We start from the raw sequence: 27,792 nt of genomic DNA, 5'->3' as shown, positions 1-27,792 counted from the left end.
GATGGAGCAGTTTTTATTCATGCTATATAAATACACACCTATACTGTGCATTGGCATTTATGGAAAGAAAGTTCTACAAGATTTTAATACTCTTAGGTGGAAGCTTGAAGGGTTAAGTTTACATGTCACTGTTTTAAACAAAATCCAAAAGCTAGTGGGGAAGTAACCTACATGTGCCATTTCAACTCCTTAGTATATTATAATTGATTTTCAGTATACCAATAAATACTCAGTGCAAAGCACATGCTCACTTAAAATCCTAAGCCTGGATAATGTATGAGGAATATCAAAAAGGAAGTTATCACATGTTGTCTACATGCTCACAGAAATATATATATTAAAAAAAAAAAAAAAGAGAGAGAAGTGTTTCTCACTTGTAACAGTATTTTGGTTTTGGTTTAAGAAATGTAGATGCTTTCACCCAAAATAACAGCACTTGACAAGGTTATATCATTGGCTTGTAGAAAAAAACCAAACATACAGTGATGGGAACAAAGTGTTTACATGACTTGAAACTGAATATTTCCATATTCATCACAAAGACTGCAGCAAGGTACACTTATGATCCAACACAGATTGTGTTGAGGGCAAATCTACTGCTTGGCTTGTGACAAGGAGGATCCAAAGCAAAACAAATCAAAACCCACAGAAATGCCAACCAAAAATAATGACAGTTTATGGGACAGGAAAAAAATGACAATTTCCAGCAGAAAAGCTGCAGTGTTCCTTCTCCTTCACATCACCCACTGGAGTTTGCCCAGGTTCTCCACAAGATAACACCACTTCACAAGAGCTGATCTCCCCCATGAACAGGGGAACAGATCAGAACAGATGGTAACAACACACATCTCCTTCCCATTAATGGAGACAGTGATTTAACAGACAGAACCTTGGGAAACAACTTAAAATTACACAGGAATGTTTCTGCCTATGGATAGGAGCTGAAAATATGCAATATAGAAAAGAGTTAACGGTTTTGTGTAACTTCATCTTGAAAGGACAGCTTACAAACCAGGATTATTACAGGAGCATCCATAACATGGCCATTACAGAAGCAATACTGAAGGCTGCTTTGTTAACCCCAGTAATCGCACTCTCATTGCACAGATCGTGTTGGCAGCAAAAGAATTCAAAATTATCCAACAGGAAGGAATCAGCAATTTCATTCACACTGCACTGGGATGCCTTCCAGCAGGAGAAAGTTCTCAATTTACCTATGGAACAAAAAAAATTAAACAGATTAAGAGAGTACTGACAGTAACACCATTTTTGGTAGGGAGAGAGAAGCAATGCTTAGACTGCCACTGTTAGAGAATAAAACAGCGAGGAGAAGGCAAAGCTTAGTCTGTGACAGGGCCCATGGTATAAACACAGAAATTGGATGGAGGCCTTACGGTCTTGTGTTGCCATGGCATCAGGGGCAGTGGAGGGAGGCAGAAGCTGCATGGTCTGGTTCTTTGACCCCACACTCAGAAATGTGTTGCACAAACCTCCTAGTAAGAAATATTCTGTACAAAGAGTGGAATGTCTGACCACAGTCCCACCCACAGTGCTTTGCACAGCAGTGGCTAATAAGATATAAAATGTACCCCCAAATTTCATAGCAAACTGGGAATGACAATTTGACATGAAATTTCAAGGACAGATCACTGCGCTTGGCCTCTCACCCTCCCCAGGAGGGACACTTTTTGTAAAGTCTTGTGTCCCATAGTTCATGGGCCATTTGTGCTCCCAGCCTCAGCCTTATAGTTTTGTTTTTGCCATGGCCATGTACTTGCTTTTTTAAATTCAGGTATTTAGAAGTTTCCAAATTTGCTTCCACTGGGAATTTAGCTGTGTGTATCCAATTCACCCACTGGGAAATACAGGGTGGAGCTTGAGTAGTACCTGGCATCACCAGCCAGCTCAGACTGCACTCACAGAATCATTTAGGCTAAACAAGACCTCTGACATCATCAAGTCAAATCTTTGACCCAGCACTGCCAAGCTCTCCACTAGCCCATGTCCCCAGGTGCCACATCCACATGGCTTTTAAATCCCTTCAGGGATGGGGACTCTAGCACTGCCCTGAGCAGCCTAGGCCAGCAGTTGACAAGGCTCTCTGAAAAATGTGCAGAAGACAGAGCCAGAAGAGTAGATAAGGGTGGTAAAACACTGGCACAGATTGTCCAGAAGGGTGATGGATGTCCCATCCCTGGAAACATTCAAGGCCAAACTGCGCAACCTGATCTAGTTAAAGGTGTCTTTCCTGAGATATGAATCACTTCACCCTCAGGAAAAGAGAATTTATTTTAATAGTGTCAATTCATAAATGACTGAGCCATTTATCTGCAGCTTTATTTTGTGGGCTAGGCATCCTTTATCTGTTTACAAAGAATAAGAAATTGTGTTTTAAATTCAATGTCTTATTTTTTTTCAAGCTCCCTTGTGTGTGTTTTTGTTTATTTGTTTGCTTATTTTCTAAATCTGTATATACAGCTAACTATGTACATGCTTGTACAGCTACAACTCACCTATCTAAATCACACATTATGGCTTGGATATAAGTATGACCTTCAAGAGTATTTGCAAGCTCCTTTCGAGTGAGGCTGAGAAATGCATGCTAGGGCCAGATTAGAGGTAATGAAAGCTGATCCAAGTGGGTTTATTTTAGGTCTGTGGGACACTGTACATACCAAATTTCAACTGCAAGCAAGTGTCTTCAGTCGTTAAGCAGGTGCTGTTGGTCCTGCACACGGTAGGGCTGTTGTCACAGTGGTAACATCTTAAGGTATAACCTAAGACAACAAGGGTTTATCTTCACTGAGTAATAAACTACTGAGACAGCAGCAGCATCATTAAAAAGGAAAAGAAAAAAAAAAAAGAATAATCACTTATCTGCATCTAATTGTCACAAAACATATGCCTGGTTATTAAGCTCAAGACTTCAGCTAAAATTGTTAAACTCAAGACTTTAGTTAAAATTGACAAGCTTATGTCAGTGTACCAATTGAGGCTGGAAATTTTGATAGGCACATCTTGAAGCATGTATTTATGTCACTTTTAAAAACACCATTATCTGCCTGCAGAGCAAGATTTAAATGTTGAAGATTGCCTTTTCCAGGCAATGGCAGATAAAGCTGAGTTTTATTCTATCAATTTTTTAAATTCCATCTCCTTTCCCTCTCCCCATACTACACATTGGTTTCCAATTCACACAGGAGGAATCCCATTTTCTAGCAGCAAAATACCAGTTTTCTGTTGTGTTAAGAAGTACCACATCCTGACCCCAATTCTCTCTCCTGACCCAAGACAATCAGAACAGAATCTGAGCCCTGCTTTTATGGTTACTGACATTCCCCACAGTGGTATTAAATAATCTAGGCCTTTCTCACTCTTTTTCCTCCCTCTGGCATTTTTTCCATGATTTTCTCAGCCTCTGTCATAACATGAAACCACATAGTCCCTCTCTTCTACTCACCAGAGCCACAAAAAGCAATCAGAACAATGCAGGTGGTCAGCAGGATGCAGTTCATCTTGGTCATGCTTCTTGCCTAATTTGAGGGCATAAAGAGGAATTACAAGTTTATTCTATTTAGAAACAAAGTGCCCGTTGATGAACTGAACTGTTTTAGTATGAAACTGAAAGCAGGAAAAAGAGGGAAACACAAGAGAGAAAAATAACTGCACTTTCCAAGGCAGGATTTTTATTCTGAGAACAGGATTTTTATTCTCAGAACTGATATTTGAGCCCTGACAGGCTCAGAGGGGTCTCCTCTCTCCTCTCTGATTACACCATTCAACAGGCCTCCCAATTTCTCACAGTTCCAAATGCACCTAACAAAACGAAAGGTCTCAAATGCTTTTTCTCTTTCAGCAATTCCCCAGTAACCCTGGAGCCAGCCTGCTCTCCTTTCTCCTCTCTCATGGGATTGCAAGAGGTTTGGCTGCTCTACAGGAGGTTTTGCCTCTCCTCTCCCAAAAATTTGTCCCTCTTACTGAGGGACTGACACAGGCAATAACTCACCAAGTGCCTGCAGCAGTGGCTCAGGTCACCATGGCTGCTGCAATCCGTAGGCAGCAGCCTGAGATGGGAAGGTCAGGAATTTTTAAAACATAGGCAGCTCCAAAGCAGGAGGTCACAGACAGATTTCTGCACGTTGAGCTACAATCACAGCTCCTACAAAAAAACCTCTGGTACTGCAGAGTAGGATATTCCAAGGAGGCATCAAGCAGACATAGCAAGGAGAGAGGGAACATACTTGTGCTAGGAGGACATGATTTGTGTTTGTCTTTGAAGCCCAAGGGACATTCAAAGTTCCAAAATATTAAAAATATTCAAATAACAAATTTTACATCTGATAAAACTGTAGTGAAACAGTGTCATTGCTCTTAATTCTGCCAGCAGCTGTAAGATTTTAGCATGACAGACCTTAACCATGTTAAGATGGAGTTTTTCCTCCCAGGACAGTGACTGTGGACTTAAAAAGATGGGCTCACAGCAAAAAAGTATTTAAATGCCTCTCAACCCTAAGTCTAGTTCATTTTTCTACTGACAAAAAACCCAAACCTATCCAAAAGAACTTTAGGAAACCCCATCCAATGACTAAAAAACCCAACCTGCTCTCTTTTTTTCTTCTCTCTGTATGACTTACTATTGAGCTGAGGGGAAAACATCAAAAATAAAACCATAACGTGCAAGATGAGCTTATTTTCTGTGTGTAAACAACTTTGCAAGAAGCCTTTCAAGGCCAGAGTCTCGACCCACAGTGACGTGGATCTACAGGAGCACTGTTAAGTCTGGTGGATACAGCAGGAGCCCTTCTGGGCAGCAAACAGAATCACCCTGGGAATCTCTCCATCATCCAGGAGTCCTCAGTCAACCATGTGTTGGCAGACAAAAACAGCTTTGCCTTTTAGCAACACCAAGTCATGACCAGCATAAATGTAAGGCAGATGAATAAAAATCCTCAGAGACAACCAAACAGTAGCAATTCAATGCATCTATTTTTGGGAAAATGGGTAATTGTTCTTGTGTGAGACATCCGGAAATTCAGACCTTTGAAAAATAATTACTATGTATATAAACAGCAATTCTCAACGTGGCTTAAAAGAAATGAAAGCAGAAAACATCTCCTAAACCGAATTTTCTAAATTAGTTTTGTAACTCAAGCATCCGACCCATCTCAATGACAAGAAATAGCAACTGCTACAGCACGGAAGGCTCAGCGCCCGGTTGTGAAACAGAATTTCTCTGCAGTCCCACCTGGGAGAAGGCAGGCGGACAAGACCTGCTGCTGCTGTCATCGCAAATGACAGCACGGGGGGAAAGGGGAAGGGACAGGGCGAAGGGGGCCCCGAGGCGCATCCCTGCGGGGAGCGGCTCACCGTGGCCCGTGGCCGGACGCGGCGGGGCCGGTGCCGCTGCCTCCTGGCCGCGTTCCACCACCGTGCGCGGCCGCTCCGTCCCTCGGCCCCGCGCCCGGCCCGCGCAGCGCAGCGCACTGCGGTGCGGCCGCCGTGACTCAGGGCACGGCCAGAGCACACCTGCCCCGGGCCAAGCACACAGTTCTACCCAAACGCTGCCCCCCGCTCCTCGCAGCTCCCGGGAAAAGCCGCCTTTCTCCCCGCTTTCTGCCCCCTTCTCTCCCCCACAGCGGGGACCTGCGCGCTCCCCCCGCCGCCACCGCTTGGCCTCGCCGGGCCCCCGGCGCTGCCGCCGCTGCTCCGGGCTCGTCCCGCTCACCTTCCCCGGGCAAATCCTGGCGTGTGCGGGGAGCGGGGTGCGATGCTGCCTTTGCCGGTGATGCCTCTCCTGGCGGTGCCGCCCCCGGGGCGGGGCGGGGATGCGGCCGGGAGCCGCTGACGGAGCCGAAAGCGGCAGAAGCGCTATCTCAGGCCGGGCGGGCCGGGGTACCTGGGCGCTCCCTGCTCCCGCCGGCCGGGAAGGCTTCCAGGAACGCTTCCAGGAACGCGTGTGCCACCCTCACTCACGAGTCATGTGGCCATGCTTGTGGCCATCGCCACTTTGGTTCAATCCTGGGGTGGTTTGGTTTGGAAGGGAACTTCAAGGTAATTACTTTCCTGCCATGGCCAGGGACACCTTCCACTAGCCCGGGTTGCTCCAGCCATCCAACCTGGCCTTGAACACTTCAGGGATGGGGCAGCCACAGCTTCTCTGGGAAACCTGTATCAGGGCCTCACCCTGCTCTGATTAAATAATTTCTTCTCAATATCCCATTTAAACCTACCCCCATCACTTAAAATCTATTCCCTTTTGCTCTGTCACTCCAGGTCCTTGTCCACAGTCCTCTCCAGCTCTCTTGGATGCCTTTCCAGTATTGCAAGGGGCTTCAAGTTCTCCTCATGGTGTGAATTAATAGATTAATGAAAACAGTGAAGGGTTTTAGAATACACAAAGGAACAACCAGGAACAGAAAGTGTCACTTTCCTCCAGAGGTACCTGAATATAAACATTCACAAATGAGAAAAAAGTGTTGAAAAGCAATAGAAATGTAGTTGAGGACACCAAAAGTACTTTATTAATACTTAGATCCATGGTGCCTAGAAAAAAAAAGTTCAGTGCTGACTTGAGGACAATATGAAATACCAGTAAAACTACCAGTTGTATTTAAAAAGAATTCTTATATTTGTTTTCGTTACCACACCAAAACTACCAATTCATTTACTAAACCTAAAGCAAATCCTAAATCACTCAGAACTTACATCACATTCTCTTGGTTGATTATCAGTCAGCTCAACATATGATCTTCTGTCTAAAAGATTTTGCCACTGTTTAAGCTATAAATAAAAGCAAAGGGATATAAGAGTAAGATGCTTGTGGATTATTAAATGAGAATCCCTTCAATTAATATGATAGAAAAAATCTCGTATTAGATCACTTCGATGATGAATTTCAGCCACAGCTGAACATTTACCTGGTTTCCTTTCCCAAAATCTGGCAACAGTTCCTCCATTTATCTGTAAGAGCACACTTTTATCTGTACCATCACAGATAAATGCTATTTCAAACTTCATCTGAATTTTCCACCTTAAATTCTTTGCATAAATTTTGAGAAATTAAGCAATGACAGGAAAAAATAAAACCAGCACCAGAACACTGGAATAACTTGCACAGCAACTTTCAGTTGTTTTTTTTATTTCACTGGCTGGCACACCACTTGTTTTTCTCTCTGTGATGGTCACAGAAAAGAAATCGTGGCCAAAGGTCCCCTCCATGAAACTATTCAGCCAACAAAATCCCACAAAAATGTTTAAGGAATCCTACAAAGTAATTATAAAGAGACTGTCAGCATAGGGACAGAAAAAGGACCAGACCAGGTACATGTTTGTGTTGGATGTACCAGGGTTTCACCACAAGATGAGTCTAGAGGTATTCAATGAGGCTGGTTTTACCTGGCCAGGTAAAGTCCTAACCAAGCATCAGTCAGATCTGAGTCAGGAGAAGGTGGCAGAGCTTCAGGCTGAACTTGCAGGATGGTGGCCGAAGGGAAGAACGTTCCCATGATTCCAGTGACTACAGGGAGTGTTGGACAGCTGGATGCACTGGAATGACACTGTCCCACACGTGTGCTCACCCAGAGCAGTGAGGTGCTGTCTGCAGCAGCAGGACCTCAACTCAGTTCTCTCCTGCTGCTCAGTGAACGTTCCCACAGTCCAGCAGTGCTGCCAAACATCACCAACTCCTTTGTTTTTCATTTCACATTCATTCCATGATTCTGTGATTCACACCTCTTGGAAGGGGTGAGCAGAGCCACTGGCTTCAGCCCCACTTCAAATGCACATCATGAGGAGCCGCAGCTCCAGGCTGTCAACCCTGTGCTAAAATAGCTGCCTGAAGCAAAGAAACACCCTTTGGCCTGCTACAAACACATTTGTGCTCAGGGGAGGAGCAGCAATCCCTCAATTCCCTGCCTGGTTCCCTCCTCACTCCAGACCCCTCTGCCACCAGCTATGCCCAGAGCTGAGGCCTCAAACCCTGGCACCGCAGCTCTCAGAGGCTGAAAGCACAGCACTGTCCTGCATCTTGACTTCTCAGTCAAGAATTCCAGCTCATCTGTAACAATCCAAGGGAGAACCACTCCCTAAAAGTGAGTGAAATTGCCAAGAGTTAGCAATGTTTGTTGTGTAGAGTCCCATGTCCTCGAGCTGATTCCACTGTACTAGAACATAGAGATCCTAGGAGGAAATTTCCCAAGAACAGCCTCCAACCATGAGGGTTATCTGTCCTTGGAAACACACAGTGCACCAACAACCCTGCAGAAAATTCTAGTTCCACTAAAACCTTCTCATACTGACCCTTGACAAAACTTTGGTGGCAATTTCTTATCCCTCTCAGGTAAATTGTGTGGTAATCCTCAAAAATCCTTATGTTTTGGACGCACTCCAGCAACTCAGTGCTGTTCTGACTCCTGTGAGGGACAACACAAGCTGGTTTTGTTTCTGGAGATGTTTCACCCAGCAACTCAGCAACTGTTGTAGGGATCAGACTCAGTATTTGTTTTTCTACCTTGTGCCACTGTGGAAAATGCACCAGGGAAAGCTGAGCACATAAAGAATCCAATACCTGGACTTGAGAAAAAAAAAAGAGAAATCTGGAAATTAGTCAATAATGGAAAATTTGAGCTGGAACAACAAAATACCAGTCTACCTCATGAAACCTACAAATTCTGGCTGTCAAAAGAACTGACTACACCAATGCTGGTCACAAAATTATTGCTCAAGTCTTGGCAAAAACAGTCCTATGTAGCACTTGAGAACAAAACAGGCAGTCAAGTTGTTTATTAATGACAAAAAAAAAACAACAAAAAACAAACAAACAAAAAAACCCAAAAAGGATAAAGCAAACAGATACTTCTTTAAATATAAATTTTCTAGTCATCAGCTGTTCTGCCAGCCTCCCCCCTTTTTTTTCCTTTTATTTTGTATTCAATTACAAAAATTCATCCAGGGCTCAGGAAAACATGATACATAACATAGATTTGTCACCTATGACAACAGCAAACATCATGTAACGGGAAAAAAACCCTCAAAACATATTTACAAATCCATACTCTGTAGTCATTGAGAAATTCCTTAGTTAACGAGTGGCAGATTATGCATGGACACTACATTCCCAGAGGCATTCTCCAGTCAGAGTCACTTAGCATAAAATCCAGCTGACAAACAGATTGTCTAAAAATAAGGCCAGTTTCACTCCTAATTTATACATTTTGAAGACCAGAATTTTTTGCTGTTACTATGTTAATTAAAAAAAATAATTAAAAAGCAGAACAGCACCTAATCTCACCCAAATGGGATATTCAGACCAAACTGCAAGTTTCATTCTTAGCAGCAGTTATCCAGAGCAGAAACTCACAAGAAAGGACAACAGTATACACCCTTTTAATGCTTTGTATAAAACCAAATACCCACACCATATTTGCAGTATGATCATAAATAGGCAATACTTTAAAAATGTAAGATATGAGTACCTTGGACTATCAAACTGTTTCACACTTCAGGAATAAGTGAACAAAGCCCAAACACCTTCCTCTTCCTCCCTGTTTTCCTCCCTCTTCCCCCACTTCCAAACCAGTGAAACAGAAGTTATACTCTAATGAATATGAGAACTGGCACCAACATTCATGCTAGTTGCCCTGATGTGCAACAGAGTTCATTTACAACAGTCAGAAATATTCCTATGCACTAGCCCTGAAGAGTTCAGCTTATGCAAACAGGTTGTTTGGGAAAAAATCCCACTAGTGTGACGTGGGCAGCATCCAGAGGGTGCAGGAATGTCCAACACTCTACGTGGATCTCGGCAGTCATCAGCGCCTGTGGAATCCTGGTCTTCATCCACTGCAGACTCATTAGGATTTGTTGCCTAATACAAAACACACCCAGGTTTAATTAAAATCTTCCCTTCCAGGTAATTGTAAGGAAACACTAACAGTTGCCTAGAAAAATCTGGGCTGCATTATCACACCCATTAGCTAAAGAAGGCACTATGATCTATGTCCTAAAACCAAGTTTAATTTGCTAGAGGTCATTTTGCCAAACTACTTGACCTTTCACTTCCTAAGGATTCATTTGGTTTCAATATTGCATACCTACAATTATGCAAAGCCACAGTTCAGCAGCTCAGCTGTACCCATTTTCTTGGTAGTTTAGGTTGTTTTTTACTAAAGTAAATTAAAAACAAAAGGGTCATTAGTACTTCTAAAATAAGGGTGGAGCAAGAGAGAAAAACAGATTATTTTTCCAATCAGCTGAAGGGAAGGAAGTTAGACAGGAAGGGAGTTACAACTCCTAAAAATGGGAGCAAAAGTTAAGAGATGTCATTTTCTGTTAGAAGCACGACATCTGCTGGCACCTACTGTTACAGCCACTGGGAATGAGTGTCTGAAATCCTGGGATAAACCTGTCATAGAATGCAAGCAGCTGCCTGCTCCTGAGGAAAGCTCACAGCCCCTCAGTGCTTGCACAAAAACTGGGGATAAAATAAATCAAGAGCCCTTCTCTAAATGTGTCAAAGAAAAGGGAGAAATTATATCATTAACCCACAATCTCCAAACTAAAACTACATTATAATTAACAGCAAGAGAAGTATCTTGGTGATTTGCAAAGTCATTAAGTGACTTTATGAAATGCACTTTCAGCAAGAACTAATGCATATCACAGACTACAGTTTTTAAACCGCAATTAACTGGAGCATGTCTGAATAGAGCAGATACATTATTATGGCTAAAATTAATGCGTGTGCTCCCACCAAGGAGGGTGCTCTGAAACCCAAGTGGCTCGTGCAATGCCATGTCTGCAGGCACCAGTGAGGAGCTCTGAATCATGGGGCATGTTCTGTATGGAATCAGCAATATGAATACTATTCAGCATTGTAATTTTGGTCATTTTTATCATTCTAGGGTTTGTTTTAGCCATCTGCATTTCTGCTTACCGTTCATGCTGTAGACACCTTGAACATTGGACACACCATATGAAACCTAGGGATTGTGACGTTAAAGAATCTGTCCTTGTTGTAGAGGCAGTGGAAGGTGTAGTAGCCCTCCATGTATCCAGAGGTTGTGGAAAACGTGGTACAGCTGGTGTACTCGTAGACTTTCCCTGGGCTGATAACTGGGAACTCTCCTGTGGGTGAAATATTAGGGTTAGTCCTTACAGTAGTAAGGACTGATGGAGAACTACCATTTAGCAGCTGCTCAAGGACTTACCCTCCACAACAGACTCAGGCAGATCAATTTGTATTCCAGTGGATGCATAAACTGATGCTCAGAAGTTACTGGTATTATAAAAAACTAGGGAGGGGCTAAGTAGCAAGATGTTCAGATACTCCTTACAAAACAACTTGAAAGCCAGAACAGATAGATACATCTCTTTTTCTCTGATTTCAATACAAACCCCGCAACCCGACGAACAGGCAATAACAGAATTTTAATAACAAGAACATTAAATACTCTCTCCAGTAATTTTTCACTTACCAACTACTCCAGGACCTTGGACTTCCTCCACATCACCTTTGGCATTTGTTATTCTCCAGTATCGACTCTCCAGCTGACAGGTATTCTCAGGAAGGGCATCTTTGGACATTTCAATTCTAGAAGCCAAAGAACATACTTAATACATTCCTTTCAAGAAACGCTTTAGTGCCCTTGGGATCAACAATAGACTGGGAAAAGAAAACATCCACTAAGGTAACCCAAATCAGTTGTCAACATCCGTCTCCATTCTTCACTGTATTTTACCCTTTTCTAAATCACAAGAGCTGCTTCTAACTTCTTTCCCCCAGCCATCACTGTATTTTAGCAATTACCAATTTGACTGGTACTTTATGTACCTGACCAAGTAATGATTAGGATTATTTTATTAAAAAGTGCATGTTGTGCACCTCCTGTTCATTTTAGAACATTTCTGAATGCTGTGCATAAATTTGCTTTGAACATTCCATAGGTCTATCCTGCATTGTAAGAATTAATTCAGTTGTTTTTACCTGATTCTGTAAGTGAAGAAGTAATGTGGTGGATGTACAGAACTGAGTTCAGGTAGAAAAGAGGTGGACACAGACACAGTGATATCTTCTGTGGTAGCAACACAATCTTTATCATGCACATACCTACAGAGAGGAGAGCATTAATTCTGCAGACTGCTGTGCACATTCAATACAGAAAACTAAACACATAGTGGTTAACTTTTATTAATAATTAATAAAAACACTTATTTAAATAGGGGTGTGTAATAAAAAAATAACAACCTAGAAACTCTAGCAGCAAATTTATTTACAGATCCAAGGACTTGGTTCTACAGCATCCCAGTTTGAAAGAATTAAGTTTCTTGATTGTATTTAGAAGAAATTGCAAGTGCATGAGGATTCAAACACCAGAACTTGCTTGTTTACATACTCAAGAGACCAATTAGCTGAAATAATTTGGTTTTTTAATAACTCTGAACAGTCCTGCAGCAAAAACATACTCATGGCACACAGAATAAATATCATGTTGTTTGCTAAACTTTGGATCACTTATAATGCAATATTCTGGTGCCATTAATGAAAAGTTCTGAAGATTCTGGTTAAAAAAATGAAGCTGCTTTAAGCATTCTGGTTTACATGTTTATTTTCAGTAGTTTCATGGGCTTTCTCCTTTCCCCACCACCAGCTTTTGTATCAGATACTCAAAACTAGTTGGGGAGAAGTAAGTATGTGTAGAAGCAGCACCAAAACCTGGCACTGAGGTTAAAAATCCCAGTCACAATACCTGAAAATCTGGTCTCTGATGATAGGATAACCTCCAGTGACAACTTTGTTTACATAGGATGTAAACCATTCCAAGTAAGATGTACCTAGATGCCAAGAAAGAAAAGCATTCCTAAGGATGGGCAAATTTACTACTGAGCACATAACAGTGAATACTTCTAGGAAAAAGCTTAAAGCTTTGATTATTTTTATAAAAACCTCTCAGGCTTACTGAGATGAGTTAGTCAATATTCCAGATCATTCTACCACTAAGGATAATTTTGGGAAACCAATTAAGAACTGAAGAGTTCAGGGTGCATCCTCCAGAAATGACACAGCCAATGAAGAAACTCTTAGCTAAGTATTTAACATTATAATCAGGGTCTTCAGTGGTGTCTCATCACTTGGATTCCATATGGAAAGCTTCTAAGGAACACTGCAGCATTTCCTTCAAAAGAGGGATAAATCAGACACACTCTGCACTCCTCTACAATCTCTGAAGACTAAGGCTGTATGTTATTCTGAGATTTTATACACTTGCAGCCATTGTCTGAGAACAGCTTTTCATACACCCACAGCCATTACTTTGGAACAGCTTGATTGCTAAGCAGACACTCAAGCTGTCACATTTAATTCTCGAAGAAGGGAGTTTCACATACCAGCTCTCTGCAAAAGAATTTTTCAGCCATAAATCTTCCAAGTATTGCAATATAGAGTTCAATAGAAAAGTAGAGAGTTCAACTGTTTGTCAATGTTAGTGATTCAGAACTGGATTGAAGCTGAGCTACCAAGAAATGATTATCCCTCCCTTCCCTGATGTATTATCAAGTACTCCCACTCCTGTTAGATTAAGTGTATTTACCACTCCTTCCTTAGAGCATGAGCTGTGTGTGATGTCCTTTGATCTTTTGGAATTCTAAGGGACTCCAAGTTTATTATCCTCCTTCCTACCACTAATCCGCAAAATGCAAACCTTGTATAAAAGTAGCTCTGAAAGGAGGAAGTGGATCTATTTACCTGCCACCTTCAAAATGCCAAGAGAAATGCTCTGTGTGGAACTTCCCTCCACCCCATGGTAAATCAAGATTAAGCCAAGTGGAATACTTCTAAATAAATTGGATAATCCCACACTATTTTATTTTGAATATTTAATCTAAAGTGTTACCTGTAATGAACATAACAATAGCAGATGGATTGCGAGCCATTTGGTCCTGAAAGGGAAAGAAGTTTAAGGATGTATTAGAGAGCACTGGACTTTCAAGGTTAAAATTTAAATAACACAGGGAACACTTCCTCTGTATTCACTAAACCTGAAGTCTGGCTGCTTGACACATGACTGTAGTCCCAGTCAGATCCTCAGACATGTAGAACTCACATGATTGTCCTATGGATGCGCCCATGACCACGGAATTTACAGCTTCAACCTCCCACTAAAAGGCTCCTGCACTACCAATGAGCACAAAAGTACATTGGGAAATATAAACATGTCTTCCTTACTGGACATTGATAGAAGATCTCGTATTTATTTCGTCCCTCCACACTCTCCAGGGCCATGTATTGACTGAGGCCAGTGTGGATGCAGAAGGTCAGGGGCAGGCACTGCTTGAGCCCCAGCCTCTGCTGGAAGCCTCCAGCTGCCGTGTCGATGTCCAGCAGGTCTTCAGAGCGGTAGTGGTTCGACAGGGCCATGCTTCCCATCAGACTGGGAACAACAAAAACAGGGAACATGAACAGGAGACATCATTCACAAAGCAAAGTTGGCTTGTAATCTTTTGGAAACTGCTTCTTTCAGTGCTCTAGATGCATATTAGACTGAGGTGAAATCCAAGTTGAATATCCGTATGCTGAACTAGGTTATTAGTTCACATCATCCTAGCTTTGTGGAAGCATCACCCAAACCTGGGTGTCCACACCCACACTCCCAGCTGGGAACACTAGGGAAAGGCAAATGAGATGTAAATTCCTTCAGATGCTGAGCTTCCACTGGTGTTATGAAAGCAGTGATTCAGGTGCAAGCTGCCACATGTCAGCATCTTAAAAGCTGATCCCATCCTGGGCAACAGGTTCCAATCCTCCTTCCCCTTAGGAAGTCTGGCCTGGAATTAGCACCTTCTACAGAAGCAGTGCCAATATCCCAGCAACAGAAACCTGAAGCATCTAACAAGGACAAGTCCCACATCATTTCCATTTCTGACCTAACAACCTGCTGCACAAACTTCCACTGCCTACCCCAATCTTCCCAGCATTCATTCCCCACCAGTGGGACTACACCTTCTCCTGGCAGCCTTTCTCCAAGCTGGAAGACATCCTCAGAGCCTTGTGTCTGCTCCTGCAGCCCCTCCATAGCTGCATCATTACAGTAGAGGCTTCATGGGAACGAAACAGTGGGAAGAGAGGAAGTACACAACCTGTAGAGCACCATTTGAAATCTATAGACCTAGGACACCCACCTCCTCTCTAAAAAATCAAGTCTCTCCTGGAAAACAGAACTAGAAATCATCCTTATGGCTTCTTCATAAAAGTTTTTTATATCCCTTCTGCACATAAAACACTCAACATGGATAAAGATACACCTTCTTTATGTGTTTTGACAGAGATACGAGTGCATTCCTCCCTACAGACATTGCAAAGATTTTCTGTAGTTCCCCATCTTTTGCTAATATTTGCAGCACTTCATCAGGTGCTTCAAACACCTAACTTTTCTACAGTGGAAATACCAGAAACTTTGGGCATCGGCCTTCTTAATGTAAAAGAGAGTTTTTTTAGTGCAGAAACTGCATAAAATAGTAAAATCTTCCACTGAGAAAAATTAATTTGCAGAATTGAAAATTTGATTCTACATTAATATGACTAACTGATTTTAAGTCATTCCCTAACCATCTTAAAGAATAAAAGAATTATTAAAGAATGAAGCCTGAAGGGTGCAAGGGGCTAATTTACTTCTGTAATACAAAGCCAAAATTCAAGGCAGCAACTTGCAGTGCTATGATTACAAGTCTAACAGCTGGAAGTTTGGAGTTGTTGCAAAAAACTGACAAGGGTTCTTACTAGGAAAAGGGGAAGTGTAAGAGTAATTTGAGCAATTAGAAAACCATGCTGGGCTTCCAATTACTTCCAAGATTAGAAGACAGCCAATTCTGGAAGTGTCACTTAAGTGGTGACTCAGTCACAATACATTTAAATGCTTCATTTATCCTGTTCAGGGGACATTTCATCTTTTAGTAAGTGAAATGACTAAGAAATACAAAAGGAATTAATACTTGATAAGTAGCTTCCAGTCCTTACCCTGGAACAACCAACTTCTGCCCATTATGGATACGGAATGAACACCGATAGTCATCGGGGAGTTTGCAGCGGATTTGTGCTTCCACAGCATCCAGATCTTCCTCCCTCACACTCTCTGGAAAAGAAAGGATAGTTCAGGTATTTCAAACATAAAGCATGAAATCTGTAAATGCCCTCATCCATGATACTGACTCAAGTCAGTATCTGGTGGCTTTACTGTATGCTGGATAGTACACAATGAGCATCACATAAATTTGGAAAGGAAATGATGACTATAATTGATTATTTAATACAGCACCCATCTCAGCCCAGTGCAACCTCAACAGACCTGAAAGTGGCAAATGTTCATAAAGTGGAATGAACCTTTTCCCCACAACACTGCCAATAACTGAGTCCCAGTTAGAGCACTCAGGCAGTATTGATTTTACTCTTTCATCACCCTAAGGGCTGCTTCTGTCAGTTTCCAGTTCAATCAGTGACACAGAAATGCTGGCTGCAGCCCCCATTCACCTGGAATCTGAAGCAATAAATGGGTTGTAAAATGGGGATTTTCAAATCAACAACACAAAGGGGTGGAGAAGACCTATTCTTACATTTCCACATGCACTTCAGGGGAGTTTCAACTCCCTCACTTTCAGCAAAAATCAACTGAGTGGCCTCTGTGGTCTGTTCCAATCCATTTTTTTAAAACTCTTTTCATACTCATTATCAGTTTCATTGACAGGACATAAATTAACAATACATTGAAACAATATCCCTTACAAATGGTATGAAAAAGACCTAAATTTTGTCTAAAACCTGCCATCATTTTGTAAGAGCGGAAATTGGTAATTTGAAGTTAATTTTTGTCTTTCTGTACATAAATAAAAGCTTCACATTCTATTTTGAAAAACACTTAGCAAAACGTAAGAATCCAGCACATTCCAAACAAACCAAGAAAATGCAAGGTTTAAACAAGAAAGAGATAATCTGTCTCTTAATATTGTCTCTTAAGAGATCATTTGTCTCTTAATTTCACAGATCAGGTTGAATTAGACATCATGGTCTAAAAGTCAACTTCATGCAGAAAACTGAAATGTGGCTGAAAATGTAGAAGCTTTTTTTTGTCCCCTATACCAAAAAAGCCCAAACTCACTGTAGCTGTGACCTAGAGCACTGGAAGTACTTCAAGTATTACAATACAAACTGAAACTGAAAATTGAATCTTGCAGGGGAGTAAAAAAAAGGAAAAACTACTGTTCCAGCACTAGACCACTGTAAGACCTACAGAAAAAAAATAAAACCCAGCAACATCCTTTTTGTTTGGCTTCAGATTAAAATGACTGCTTCCATGTGACAGTGTTTTAATGAGGTCATATAAAACCTCACAAATCCCACCAGCAGGTCCTTGAAGGAATGGAGTTACTACACTAATAACAAACAATAGGTCATAGCAACCTCAAAGTGTGATAAAGACAGAGCAGTCACTAGAAAAAAAATCATCTTAATTTCAAGGAATCCATGGATCAGCAGGAACTGGGCAAGGACTCTGCCTGTGTTTACAAGGAAGGGAGAGCATCTCTACCTGACTTTCAGGACTTTGCTAATTAAGGCACACACCTTTCATGAAAGCATCATGAGACTTAATAACCCAGGCAGGGCTGGGTGAGCCAACCTACTCACAGGTGTGCCAGGGTACCTTTCAAAGAGCTGATCATGCGTGGACACCACTGCCCCAAGTATTGCTTCAGGTCATCCCAGGCTTTTTTCAACGTGGCATAGTAGTGGATGTATCTTCCTAAATCAGAGTAGGTGCTGATGAAGATGGCTCTCCAGCCTTGATTCCGTCGGCTTTTTTCCTCCCTAAGGAGCCATGAAGAAAATGTGTTCAAATGGCAGCTTCAAAGTCTTCTAAACTGGAGGAGTTGGTATTTGTTATTTGGCAGGAATGGGATGCATAACATTAACCCAGGAACACTCTGTGCCATGTGAAGCTACACAAACTCAATTAATTCCAGCATCTATTCAACAGCAAGTTGGAACAGAATTAGGAAACATTTGGGGTACTTAGGGGAAAATTTAGAAACAATACTCCTTTACACAAAGTGCCTTCTGAACAGAGCTCTGTCTGGTAGTGAACCTTAGAGCTGGTGAAAAGCTAATTTACATCCTACATTACTCAGCTTTTCTCAGCTATGGAGAAGCTGAGAGTATGAGGCAGATGTAAGATGGACTGAAAATCGTCTGAACAACATCTCTTAGAAATTCATTTTCATAGGAAAAAAAGCTTAAAACAATCCCACTTACTCTGAAATGAGCCAGTATTTTTTGCAGTGTCTTTTCCACAGTGGGTCATGGTTTGATAGCTGATTTAATCTTCGATTCAAATAGCAGCAACTATAAATATAAAATCATTAAATGTGATTGCAGTAAAACAAACAGGGAGAAATGCTGTATCACACATCACACTCTCATGAAATAAATGCAGAGTTTGAAAATTATTTAGCTGTCCTTTCAGAGCAGTGCTTAGAATAGTTAAAGCTCCTCATCACAGTCGGGTAAGTCATGAACTACTTTTCCACTCACTTAAAGAACTGGCAGCAATTAAGTACTTTTGTAAAGCAGGTCACCCTGCAGACCTACACCACAGTAAACAGTGCCTGAAAGATTCCAGCATGACTCCACTCCACCAGTGGAAAGCATTCCAGTAGCACAGGCTAGCTATGATTTAAATCCCTTTTTATCTGGATGGTCAGGCTCTGCCTTATCTTTTCCACAAAAATAAGAGAAGCTCCAGAAACCACACAGTTTGAATATTACAAACTTACCTTCCACTTTAAATTGTTTAAATAACAAACTTTGAAGAACGTCTCCAAAAGACATCATCAGTTTAGATGTGGCAACATCACTTCCTCTGGTAGCTTGTTTTACAGTGTGCCAAGTGTGTGTTTCAAAGGCTGTAATTAACATCTAATTAACCCTCACCCCAAATGAGGGTACCAAACAAGGTTCCAGTTACTGCTTTCTGGGGTTTTATAAACTGTTTAAACTAGAATTGTATTAGTATCTCAAAATCAACCTCAATAAAGTGATTCTCCTGTATTCCCTGACATTACCCTTTCCATCCACGTCCTCACAAACACATTCGCACCTGGACATCTGGCTGTGCAAAAAATTAATGACATGGATTTTTTTTATATTTTTGGGTGGTGGGGAACTGAAATATCCCAAAGTAAAAAAGCCCTTGTGGAAATCTATTGTATTGGTGTTTATCAATTAAGCCGGTAATTTCTGGAAGGGAGTAAGTTACCACAGCATCACAGGAACATGTGGTTTTCAAATGTGATAAAAGTGCAATTAAAGCCATTCTCACTAATTACACAAACAACGGCAAAGTTGGCACATTATCAAATATCTAAGGGCCACCTTAACAACTGTTACAGTATTTGCTTATGCTTAATGTCTTTTTTGCTGATATCCTAACAGAATTCTCCCTGACATGATTCTTGGCTAATATTTATTAGGGGTAATAAAAAAGTACAACCCCCACATTTCTGGTAATATTCTGTTTTCTTCTTATGTTTATTCCTCCCTCTTTGATTAAACACTGTGGTTTCAATCACTTGACAAACCTCACACTTGAATGCTGAGGTTTTACCCAAAACCACACTCTCATCTTCCCTGTATGACTCACAACCCCTCAGCCACCGAACCCAAGAGACACCTGCCACTTTCATTCAACTTTTTCTCCTTGAAAAGTCACCTTATTTCTTTTCGTTTGGTTTTCCTCAAACGGTGGAATACGTCTACTAACAACAAGACCACCCTTCTTTTGCCCGTAGAAACACAAGCATCGGGGAAATACTGATTTCACAAATTTACTTACTGCTCCATTTCGGTACAAACACATAATGAGGGAGAGAAAAACAGATTAATTGAATGGTTTGGGTTGGAAGGAACCTTAAAGATCAACCGGTTCTCCTGCCATAGGCAGCGACACCTTCCCCTAGATCGGGTTGCTCCAAACCCCGTCCAACCTGGCCTTGGACACTTCCAGGCACGGGGCAGCCACAGCTTCTCTGGGCAACCTGTGCCAGGGCCTCATCCCCTTCTCAGTAAGAGAGAACATTTCATTTTTGCTAGAAAGAGGAAGGTAAAAGGGGGGAAAGCTCTCTGCTGCTGCAAAGGAAGGGAGCTCAGGCTATGTCCTCCCCTCAGCGCCTCCTCCGGAGGCAGGCAAACCCTTTTCCCGCACATCCCGGGAAGCGCTCCGCCCGCCGCGCCCGTGCCATCCCCCGGGGTCGCCCGTACCTCACCAGATCCCGGTAGTCGAGGAAGCTGAGGATGAGCAGCAGCGGGTCTGTGGGGAGCAGCTCCAGGCTGAGGCTTGGGGAAAGCTCCATGTCCGGGGGCGCCGCCATCTTGCCAGACGTCCTCGGGACGCGCCGCCCATCGCGCCTCCCTTCGCGCCGCCGGAGCAGCGCCTCCCGGGGGCGGTGGCTCCGCGGCGGCCTCGGAGCTCCCAAATCTGCACTGGGAGCTGCTAAATCAGCTCTCGGAGCTGCCAGATCAGCCCTCGGAACTCTCAGATCTCCCCTCGGACCTACGGAATCTGCGCGTGGAACTCCCAAGTCAGCCCTCAGAACGCCGAAATCAGCACTCAGAGCTCGGCCCTCAAAACTCTGAAATCAACCCTCAGAACTCCTCAGTCAGCCCTCAGAACTCCCAACCAGAATTCAGCCCTAAATCCTCAGGACTCAAAACTCGTCACTCAGAACTCAGTCCTTGGAACTGAGCCCTCAGAACTCAGCCCTTGGTCTCTTGAAATTCAATTTATGTGCCAATGGGTCTTGGTCAGGGAATGGTCTGCTTTTAACAAAATCAGCTTCTTAGTGATCTAAATGGACAATAATACGTGGGCAAATCTGAGACTGGGAAAATATACTTATTGAATTGAATATCATAAAAACAAAACAAAGGAAAACAAAACAAAAATATTGCATCTTCAGGATCACATTTTATAGGAAAAAACCACTCAAGGTGGAGCAGCTGCACAAAAAATAGATTCTACTCTTTTCCCCTCACCTTTAGTGAGTTAAATATTCTTATGTGAAAGAAGGAATTACTTCTTCTGCATGATTTTACACTAGAAATTCCTTTCTCTCTTCTTTTTCAGGCATCAGTAGGATCTTAATGATACAATTCATTGTCCTAGCAGCTCTGCTCAAATAAGAACTGGAAAGGAAAAAGGGGTTGGTTTTATGACTGCACTATTGCTAGCTGTTGGGTAGATTTTTGTCCTTTATTATTTCTATTATTGTAAAGTTCTCCGTAGAGAAGAACACAATAGCAAAAGTATATTTTAAATGCTAATAAAATGATATTACTTGTGTTTGTCCTTGGGTTTGTTGCCCATGAAAAACTAATAATGCAGAGCCAAGAGAAGGTCTATCATTCTTTATGTCTTTCAGGTTTTGCCAAAAGCCTGGATAATTTTGCTTCTAACACTTGCGTAGATCCAAGCTGTTACTCAAGGGCTTAGGCAGTGGTAAAGATGGAGGTAGAGAAGCTATAGGAGTTAGTTATAAAAATTGATTATCACCCCTGGTCATGATAGAGGTCCTCAAGTGCAGAAATGACTGGCATCTTATTTTCCTAATGGATGTCCTAACAATTATTTAAAAAAAAAAAAAAAAAAAAAAAAGGGTAAAACAGAAATATCTGTTGCTGAGACTGAAGGAAAAAAAAATAGACAAAAAAGCAACCAACCAAACAAAACCTGTAGAACAAAAAGCAAATGTAAACCCATTCAAAATTATAGTATTTCAATGTTTTACTCACTGCAGCCTTTGCATCGTCCATCAAATAACTGACAGCTGCAGAAACTGTGACACCAGTCATGGAACAGTCTCATCATGGAACTTTCCTAGCTCTGCCTAGACATAAAGGTTCTTTTCTACTTTAATAATGGAGCCTAATTTTTCTTCCATTATCATTGACCATGTAGCCCAAATGGCCAAATAGATGTACTCATCAGGCTGAAAACTGCTCAGATTGCTCCATGTGTCCCATGTATAACCTATGAGAGATGATGAGGCTTTTAGCATCCTTCCATTTATTTTTACTCCTTGAAAGTCTAACAAAATGACACACTGGGGATCTTCACCACCGGGTGCTGAGTGTCTCTAGAAATTCAACTAATGTGCTAAGATCAGCTTTTTAGTGTTCTAAATGGACAATAATACATGGGCAAAACTGAGACTTTGAGGGGAGGAGGCAGCTTGGGGAGTTGGTAGCAAGAAAGAAGCTGAGGTCCAGAAAATTTGTGTTGTTATTATTACTGTTCTAATTTGGGTTTCTCCTTTGCTGTAGCAAAGATGCAATAAGCTCAGGTCCTCACAGGAATAACCAGGCAGTGACCTCGGCTTGGAAATCTGATCATGTAAAATTAACCAGAACACAATGAGTGACTGTAATAAAGAGCACGGAAGGAGCAGGGTAGGAAAATTCAAAACAGGAGCTGTATGATCCTGCGGCGACTCCAGTGAATCACACAAACATAAAGACAGTTCAGCAGTCCTTTGAATAGTGGGGGATTTACATATGAACTGATTACAAATTGCATCTTCAGGCTTCACAAGAGTGAATCTCCGATGAGATGTGAGAGATGACAGGGAGGGAGCAGAGCCAGAACTTCAGGGAAATGTCTAAATGAATAAATTAAGTAGTGCACAGGAGCTTGTTGGACATTTTAGTAACAAATGGGATCTCAGACAGACAAGAGTTGCCTCCTGACACAATGAAACAACATCTGAAAAAATCCCTGCCTTGTTACAGCCACATAGACCCAGGATAAACCAACAAAACCCCTCCCGAACCTCACATGGTGGTAAATTAGCCTTGACAGCTTCACAGTCAAATGAAGTCCAGGGAATCTCCAAGAGTCAACCAATGGACTTCATCTGATGCTTACAAAGCAACTGGAGTCTGCTTCCAGCTTTCATCCTTCTGGACCATCTCCCACATGGATGCTTTTGCCTGCATCAGTTGCCTGAGATTACCAAAAAGCTGTATCTGGTCCTCCCCACTCTGCATCAAGGTGGGTTCAAGCTTGTCTTTGGTTATTAGCAAATCTTTTTGTCTCAGATTCTTAGCTCCAAAACGGGTCTGAAATATTTATGTATGTTTGGAGAGCTTGGAATCCCACTTGGAGAGCAATGTTGATAGACTGTGTTTTTTTCCTCAGATCAAAGATGCCATGTTGACACAAACCAGCATAGCCAAGCCTTGCTTAGCTCCAAGTTGGTTTTCAATTCATATCATCCTCTCACATAAATCAAATAGAATTTACTACTGCAAATGGAAACGTTGCCTGGGAAAGTATAAAAAATAAAGTTTATTTACTTTAGAGAGCATGGATGGCATAGAAAGGCATGATTCTTGCCTCAGAAGTATTTCTAATTTCACACAATTCCAGCAGTTACTGCATGTGAAAGTGCAGTTTCACTGCACTGTTTCACAGCATCATGATGTGGTTCATGGCCTAAGGGATGTGTGAAAGATGCCACTTAAAGGGGCTGCAGGAATATTTCATGATTCCATGGAAAGTACCGAGACCCTGCTTGCTTTGTGTGGGAGCTCAGGAGATCTTACTTTACTGAGAAACATAGAGAATAATGAGGCATCCCTGGAGAAACTGCTATTGAGTCTTTCCTGACCTGAAAAAACCCCACATGTGTATGACCCAGATAGCAGCTCACTTTTCAGCTGCACACACACTGTCCTTAGGTCATTAGCTGAGATTGTTAACGAGGTGGGCAGTCGGTCACGCTGCAGTGGTGGGGTTTTTTGGCTACCAACTCCTCAAGCCAGAACACATTCATCAGAGCATGCAAAAGCAAATGACTGAAGTGCTGAGCTGCATTTGGACAGGTAGCACACAGACAATGTGCTAAAAGCCTCCAGAAGCCCTTTGCAATTCCCTTAGTCATCCATTCCCACTGAAAGCTTCTCTTTGGGACTTTCCAGGAGGCCTGGTGTGACCTTTGGTTGTCCTTTTGGTCAGAGCTCTTATCTGTGTAGTGCAGACCCAGCCTCTTTCTGCTTGCACTCCTCCAAAGCGGTTTTTATGGGATAAACAAGCCGTATTTGCTGATGCACACTTCCTTATCAGCTGGACAGCACGCTTCTCCTGCATGGTGGGTCACGCTCGCTGCTGGGCCAGCTCCAGGAATTCCAGGGTGGCTGCATCACCGCTCGTTCAGCGCTCGCTCGCAGCCATGGGCTGCAAAAAATCACAGCCACCTTGTGATGGGGCCTTATCTTAGTGTCCACCAGGATTTTCCTGGTGTTGCAAAGCGCCTTTAGGTTGATATTGCAGGTCCTGGATCTTTTTAATGAGATAGCAACACGATAAGTGCTGGTTTGGGGAGCTGTCACAATGCCAGACTGGAGACTATGTGCCTTATTGAAGGAGAATTTCACTTTTATTTTGTTTCTTCAAAATATAAGTAAATAAGTAAAGCATTTCTATATCTCAAAACCAGCTCACAGCTGTTACAAAATACATTGGTAAAATTGTCTGAGACAAGATGCAAGACACATCTGAGGAAAGGAGAAAACCAAAACCTTATGAATTTTTACCAGCTAATCCACCCAAGAAGTTACAGCCCCAAAGAGGAAACAGCTCAGGAATCACACAAAGTGTAGCTGGTACAGAGCTACTGGACTACAGAAGGAGTTATATCTCCTGGGTCACGGCTTCCAGAAGTTATTTCTCTCTCAACACCTCAAAGCATCAGCTTTCCATCACCCTAATCACTTCCTGTTACAACATTTCTTGTTGCCTCTCCTCCAGTTCCAGAACCTCCACAGGAATCAACCTTCTTGCAGTCCATTCCCCCTTGGCTACAGGCTTTGCTGCCTTATGCCAAGCTGTAAATATAACCAGAATATGCCATATATTAGAGCAAATAATTATGCCAAATATAGAGCAGAGGTGATCACAGAGCACTTAGCAAAAGGTGCACTCAATTTTAAATTAAAAAAAGAAAAATCTCTTCACCGAAACATCATTAAAAATCGAAATTTGTCAGTCATGGCTTGCCATGGGGCAGGGCTTGTGGCTTAGAATGGGAGCAAGAAATACAATAACACATTAATTAATGTTTGCAAGGCACTTGAAAATGGCACATGATGTATGCTCCTGCAAACCCTGTTGATTAATTACCATCAGTGATCTGCTGCTTTGTTAGGAACCTTTCTGAGATGTGCCTTCTCATTAAAAACAACCCTCAGCAGGAGGGAACAAGTTGCTTCAAACATGGTTCAACTTTCTGCCAGTTTAATCTTCATCTCACTGACAGACTTCTGAATCTTAATTTAATTATAATGCCTTAAATGTTTTGTGATAGCGTATCTCAATCTCTCTGTTCTGTGTCTTTTTATGTTTTTTAAGTTGTTGTGGGACAGAGGAATAGATATTTTTTTCCAGTGTCCATTAAAATTCCCTTTGCCTGCAGTGTAGTATGTGCTCCATAAAAGAGATGAACCTGCTGCAAGTGAAATAAGCTGATGCTGCACTGTCTTTTTAGAGCAACAAAAATCTTTATAGATTATTTTCCCAAGTGCCATGAATCTCCTTCAAAGCCTTAAGTCACTGATACCAATTAATAAACTTAATAGTCTCATTTTCAATTCACATTCAGGCCCTACAGAGCGTGTGCTCTGGCAGATGCTTGAAAGCTTTGCCTTTCAGACATAAAATGTTACCTTGTGTGTGAGGGGGCTAGATTCAGGAGCAGAAAGACCTGTTAAAGTGCAGCACCTGAGGCCTCCTTGTTTTCTGAATTTACAGTCTCAGTCTGGCAGTCGTATAAATGAGTGATGCTCTCTGATGTTCTCTTCCAAGCAGGCAACGAAATTGGCAGGGAGTCTTGGGTTTTGTGCTGATGTGTCCAGAATTCAAATAATTTCATTCTCAGCTATAATGACAATTGGAGGCAGAGTATTACCTTGAGAAAAGAGAAGGGAGAGAGACGGGTTCTGGATCCTGTATTGAATTAACAACCGATTCCCATTTACTCTCTCCGCTGAAAACTCTATTATGCAGGGCTCTTATTGCCCTTATTCAAGGGCAGGGAATTAAAAAAGTGATATCGATGGTAATGCTCTCATCTTCCTGCCATGACACTGAATAATGGGGACAAAGAAGGGGAATCTTGACGGATGATACGCCTTTTAAAATACTGCTGATAGTGAAAATACAGAAAGGACGATGCATTTGAGTATCAGTGATGAAGTTGTATTCAGATTTTTGTGCTTTTTGCTTAGAACTTTAAATCAGTTTTGCTTTCCTTTTTGCCCTTGTTTTTGGAACATTTTATTTTCTTTTTGAAGGAGTCTTTACTGTAAGGAATAGAATCAAGATGAGGTGAAGTGTTGCTTATACTAATTCCAAGAGAAGTCTGCTCTCTCTCCTCCTGGACCTGGAGAGCAAGCACTGGAAATCTGTCAGAGAAAAGTCCAGCAATAGATTAGTATAATTATCTGGGGAGACCAATACTGCTGCTCAGGTGGAGGCTCTTTGGGCACTTTCCACTTCAGCTTAAGCTCTTTCTGAAATTACAAGGACTAAATAAAACTGGTGGTCTTATAAAAAATTATACCTGCTGTGGACCCTTCCTTTACAAATACATACATTTAGGTCTAAAAAATGTATTTCCCTGTGTAAACTAGATCTTGCACAAAATAATGAGTGTTTTTGCATTAGGAACTTCTATGGAATAAGTGAATCTCCATTCTACGAATGGGTAAATGAGAAGCAAAATATGGAACTACCTTGCCAAAAGTCACTTTCTGAGGTGAGAACAAAACACTGGTCTTGATCTACTTAGTGCAAACCTACAAGGTCTCCCTGAGCTATTAACACTCTTCCCTGATCCCAGCCCAGATGTAAATGAGGCCCCTTGCCCTAAATTTTCAGTCAAAGTTTTCTGTGAGGTGAAATAATGAAAATCAGCCCTGTTACAGCTAACAGTCTGTGTACATGTGACACGACACGGAGAACCATTGTGCATCTCCACCCTACCTCAGCATCATGGCTACACCCACCAAGCTTTGTCAATGAACTCATTAATGACTTTAGGCTTTGTTTCTAGCTGGACAGAATATTCGCAAGGAGCCACTGTGAATGAAGAGAGCTATAGCTTTATTTTCTTTGCCTTTCCTTGCCTCTGCTGGCAGGAATTCAGGCTAATAATTATAGCTAGCTGCCTACGGCCTCCAGAGGTCAGCATATCACTGGAAAATAGCTAAATATCAGCACCCTCAAACTATGCTTTCCAAGTTGTTCTCATTTAGTTTCCAATTTCACTGATAACAAGATTTAAAGGATTTGTCTCCAACTCTACTTGTGACAGCAAAAGCAAGAAAGAGCTTTCAGAATATCCATTGTAAAATGCAAAATGTTGTCACTGATCGGTGGCTGGGACAGCCCCTGGCTGACAAGTTTATTGAGAATAGTCAAGTAGATATCCAGAGGTTTAGGTGCTATTCCTGACGTGTCAGTATGATTCATGGAATATTATGAGTTGGAAGGGACCCACAAAGACCATCTAGTCCAACTTTTAAGTGAATGGCCCATACAGGGATGGGATCAAACCCACACTATTCACACCACTGCAGTGATGGTGAATGGACCTGCCAAGCACCCTCTGGGTGGGTGCCAGACTTGCTCAGTTGTGGGAAAAGCTTTGATTTTTAGTGCCTTTCAACACAACATGCAGTTGAAGTCTCAGTCTCAG

At 41.9% G+C, this 27,792-nt stretch overlaps 2 protein-coding genes and 1 long non-coding RNA gene across 5 annotated transcripts; 1 reads left to right on the top strand and 2 right to left on the bottom strand.

Moving 5' to 3' along the window:
* Positions 1-5,928, bottom strand: LOC111930646 (CD59 glycoprotein). 2 transcript variants are annotated; one of them, XM_023928756.2, is made up of 4 exons: positions 5,726-5,928; positions 3,461-3,533; positions 2,676-2,777; positions 1-1,214 (listed from the first exon to the last, which is right to left on the bottom strand). In XM_023928756.2, the coding sequence occupies exons 2-4, from the start codon at positions 3,522-3,524 to the stop codon at positions 1,021-1,023; spliced, it is 360 nt and encodes a 119-aa protein (XP_023784524.1). In that variant the 5' UTR covers positions 3,525-3,533; positions 5,726-5,928; the 3' UTR covers positions 1-1,020. The 2 variants fall into 2 exon arrangements, with proteins under 2 accessions (XP_023784524.1, XP_086751064.1); XM_086894938.1 differs by having other exon boundaries at positions 5,680-5,744.
* Positions 5,929-8,766: 2,838 nt separating this feature from the next.
* FBXO3 (F-box protein 3) lies at positions 8,767-21,686 on the bottom strand. Of its 2 annotated transcripts, XR_015288544.1 has the most exons (12): positions 20,300-21,686; positions 18,296-18,385; positions 17,688-17,851; positions 16,010-16,124; positions 14,222-14,426; positions 13,890-13,935; positions 12,747-12,831; positions 11,984-12,106; positions 11,475-11,590; positions 11,208-11,302; positions 10,934-11,124; positions 8,767-9,865 (listed from the first exon to the last, which is right to left on the bottom strand). XR_015288544.1 is itself a non-coding variant. In XM_023928754.2 (11 exons), the coding sequence occupies exons 1-10, from the start codon at positions 20,407-20,409 to the stop codon at positions 10,937-10,939; spliced, it is 1,242 nt and encodes a 413-aa protein (XP_023784522.1). In that variant the 5' UTR covers positions 20,410-21,686; the 3' UTR covers positions 8,767-9,865; positions 10,934-10,936. The 2 variants fall into 2 exon arrangements, 1 of the variants encoding a protein (XP_023784522.1); XM_023928754.2 differs by lacking the exon at positions 11,208-11,302.
* A 1,323-nt stretch (positions 21,687-23,009) lies between these two features.
* On the top strand, positions 23,010-23,382 carry LOC147652424 (uncharacterized). Its single transcript, XR_015288546.1, has 2 exons — positions 23,010-23,087; positions 23,235-23,382. It is a non-coding gene; the product is annotated as an uncharacterized LOC147652424 (long non-coding RNA).
* The last annotated feature ends 4,410 nt before the right edge of the window (positions 23,383-27,792 follow it).

The sequence above is a fragment of the Cyanistes caeruleus genome, chromosome 6 (assembly GCF_971803275.1).
Source record: "Cyanistes caeruleus chromosome 6, bCyaCae1.hap1.1, whole genome shotgun sequence".
Lineage (NCBI taxonomy): Eukaryota > Metazoa > Chordata > Aves > Passeriformes > Paridae > Cyanistes > Cyanistes caeruleus.
This window is presented reverse-complemented; position numbering and strand designations above follow the sequence as displayed.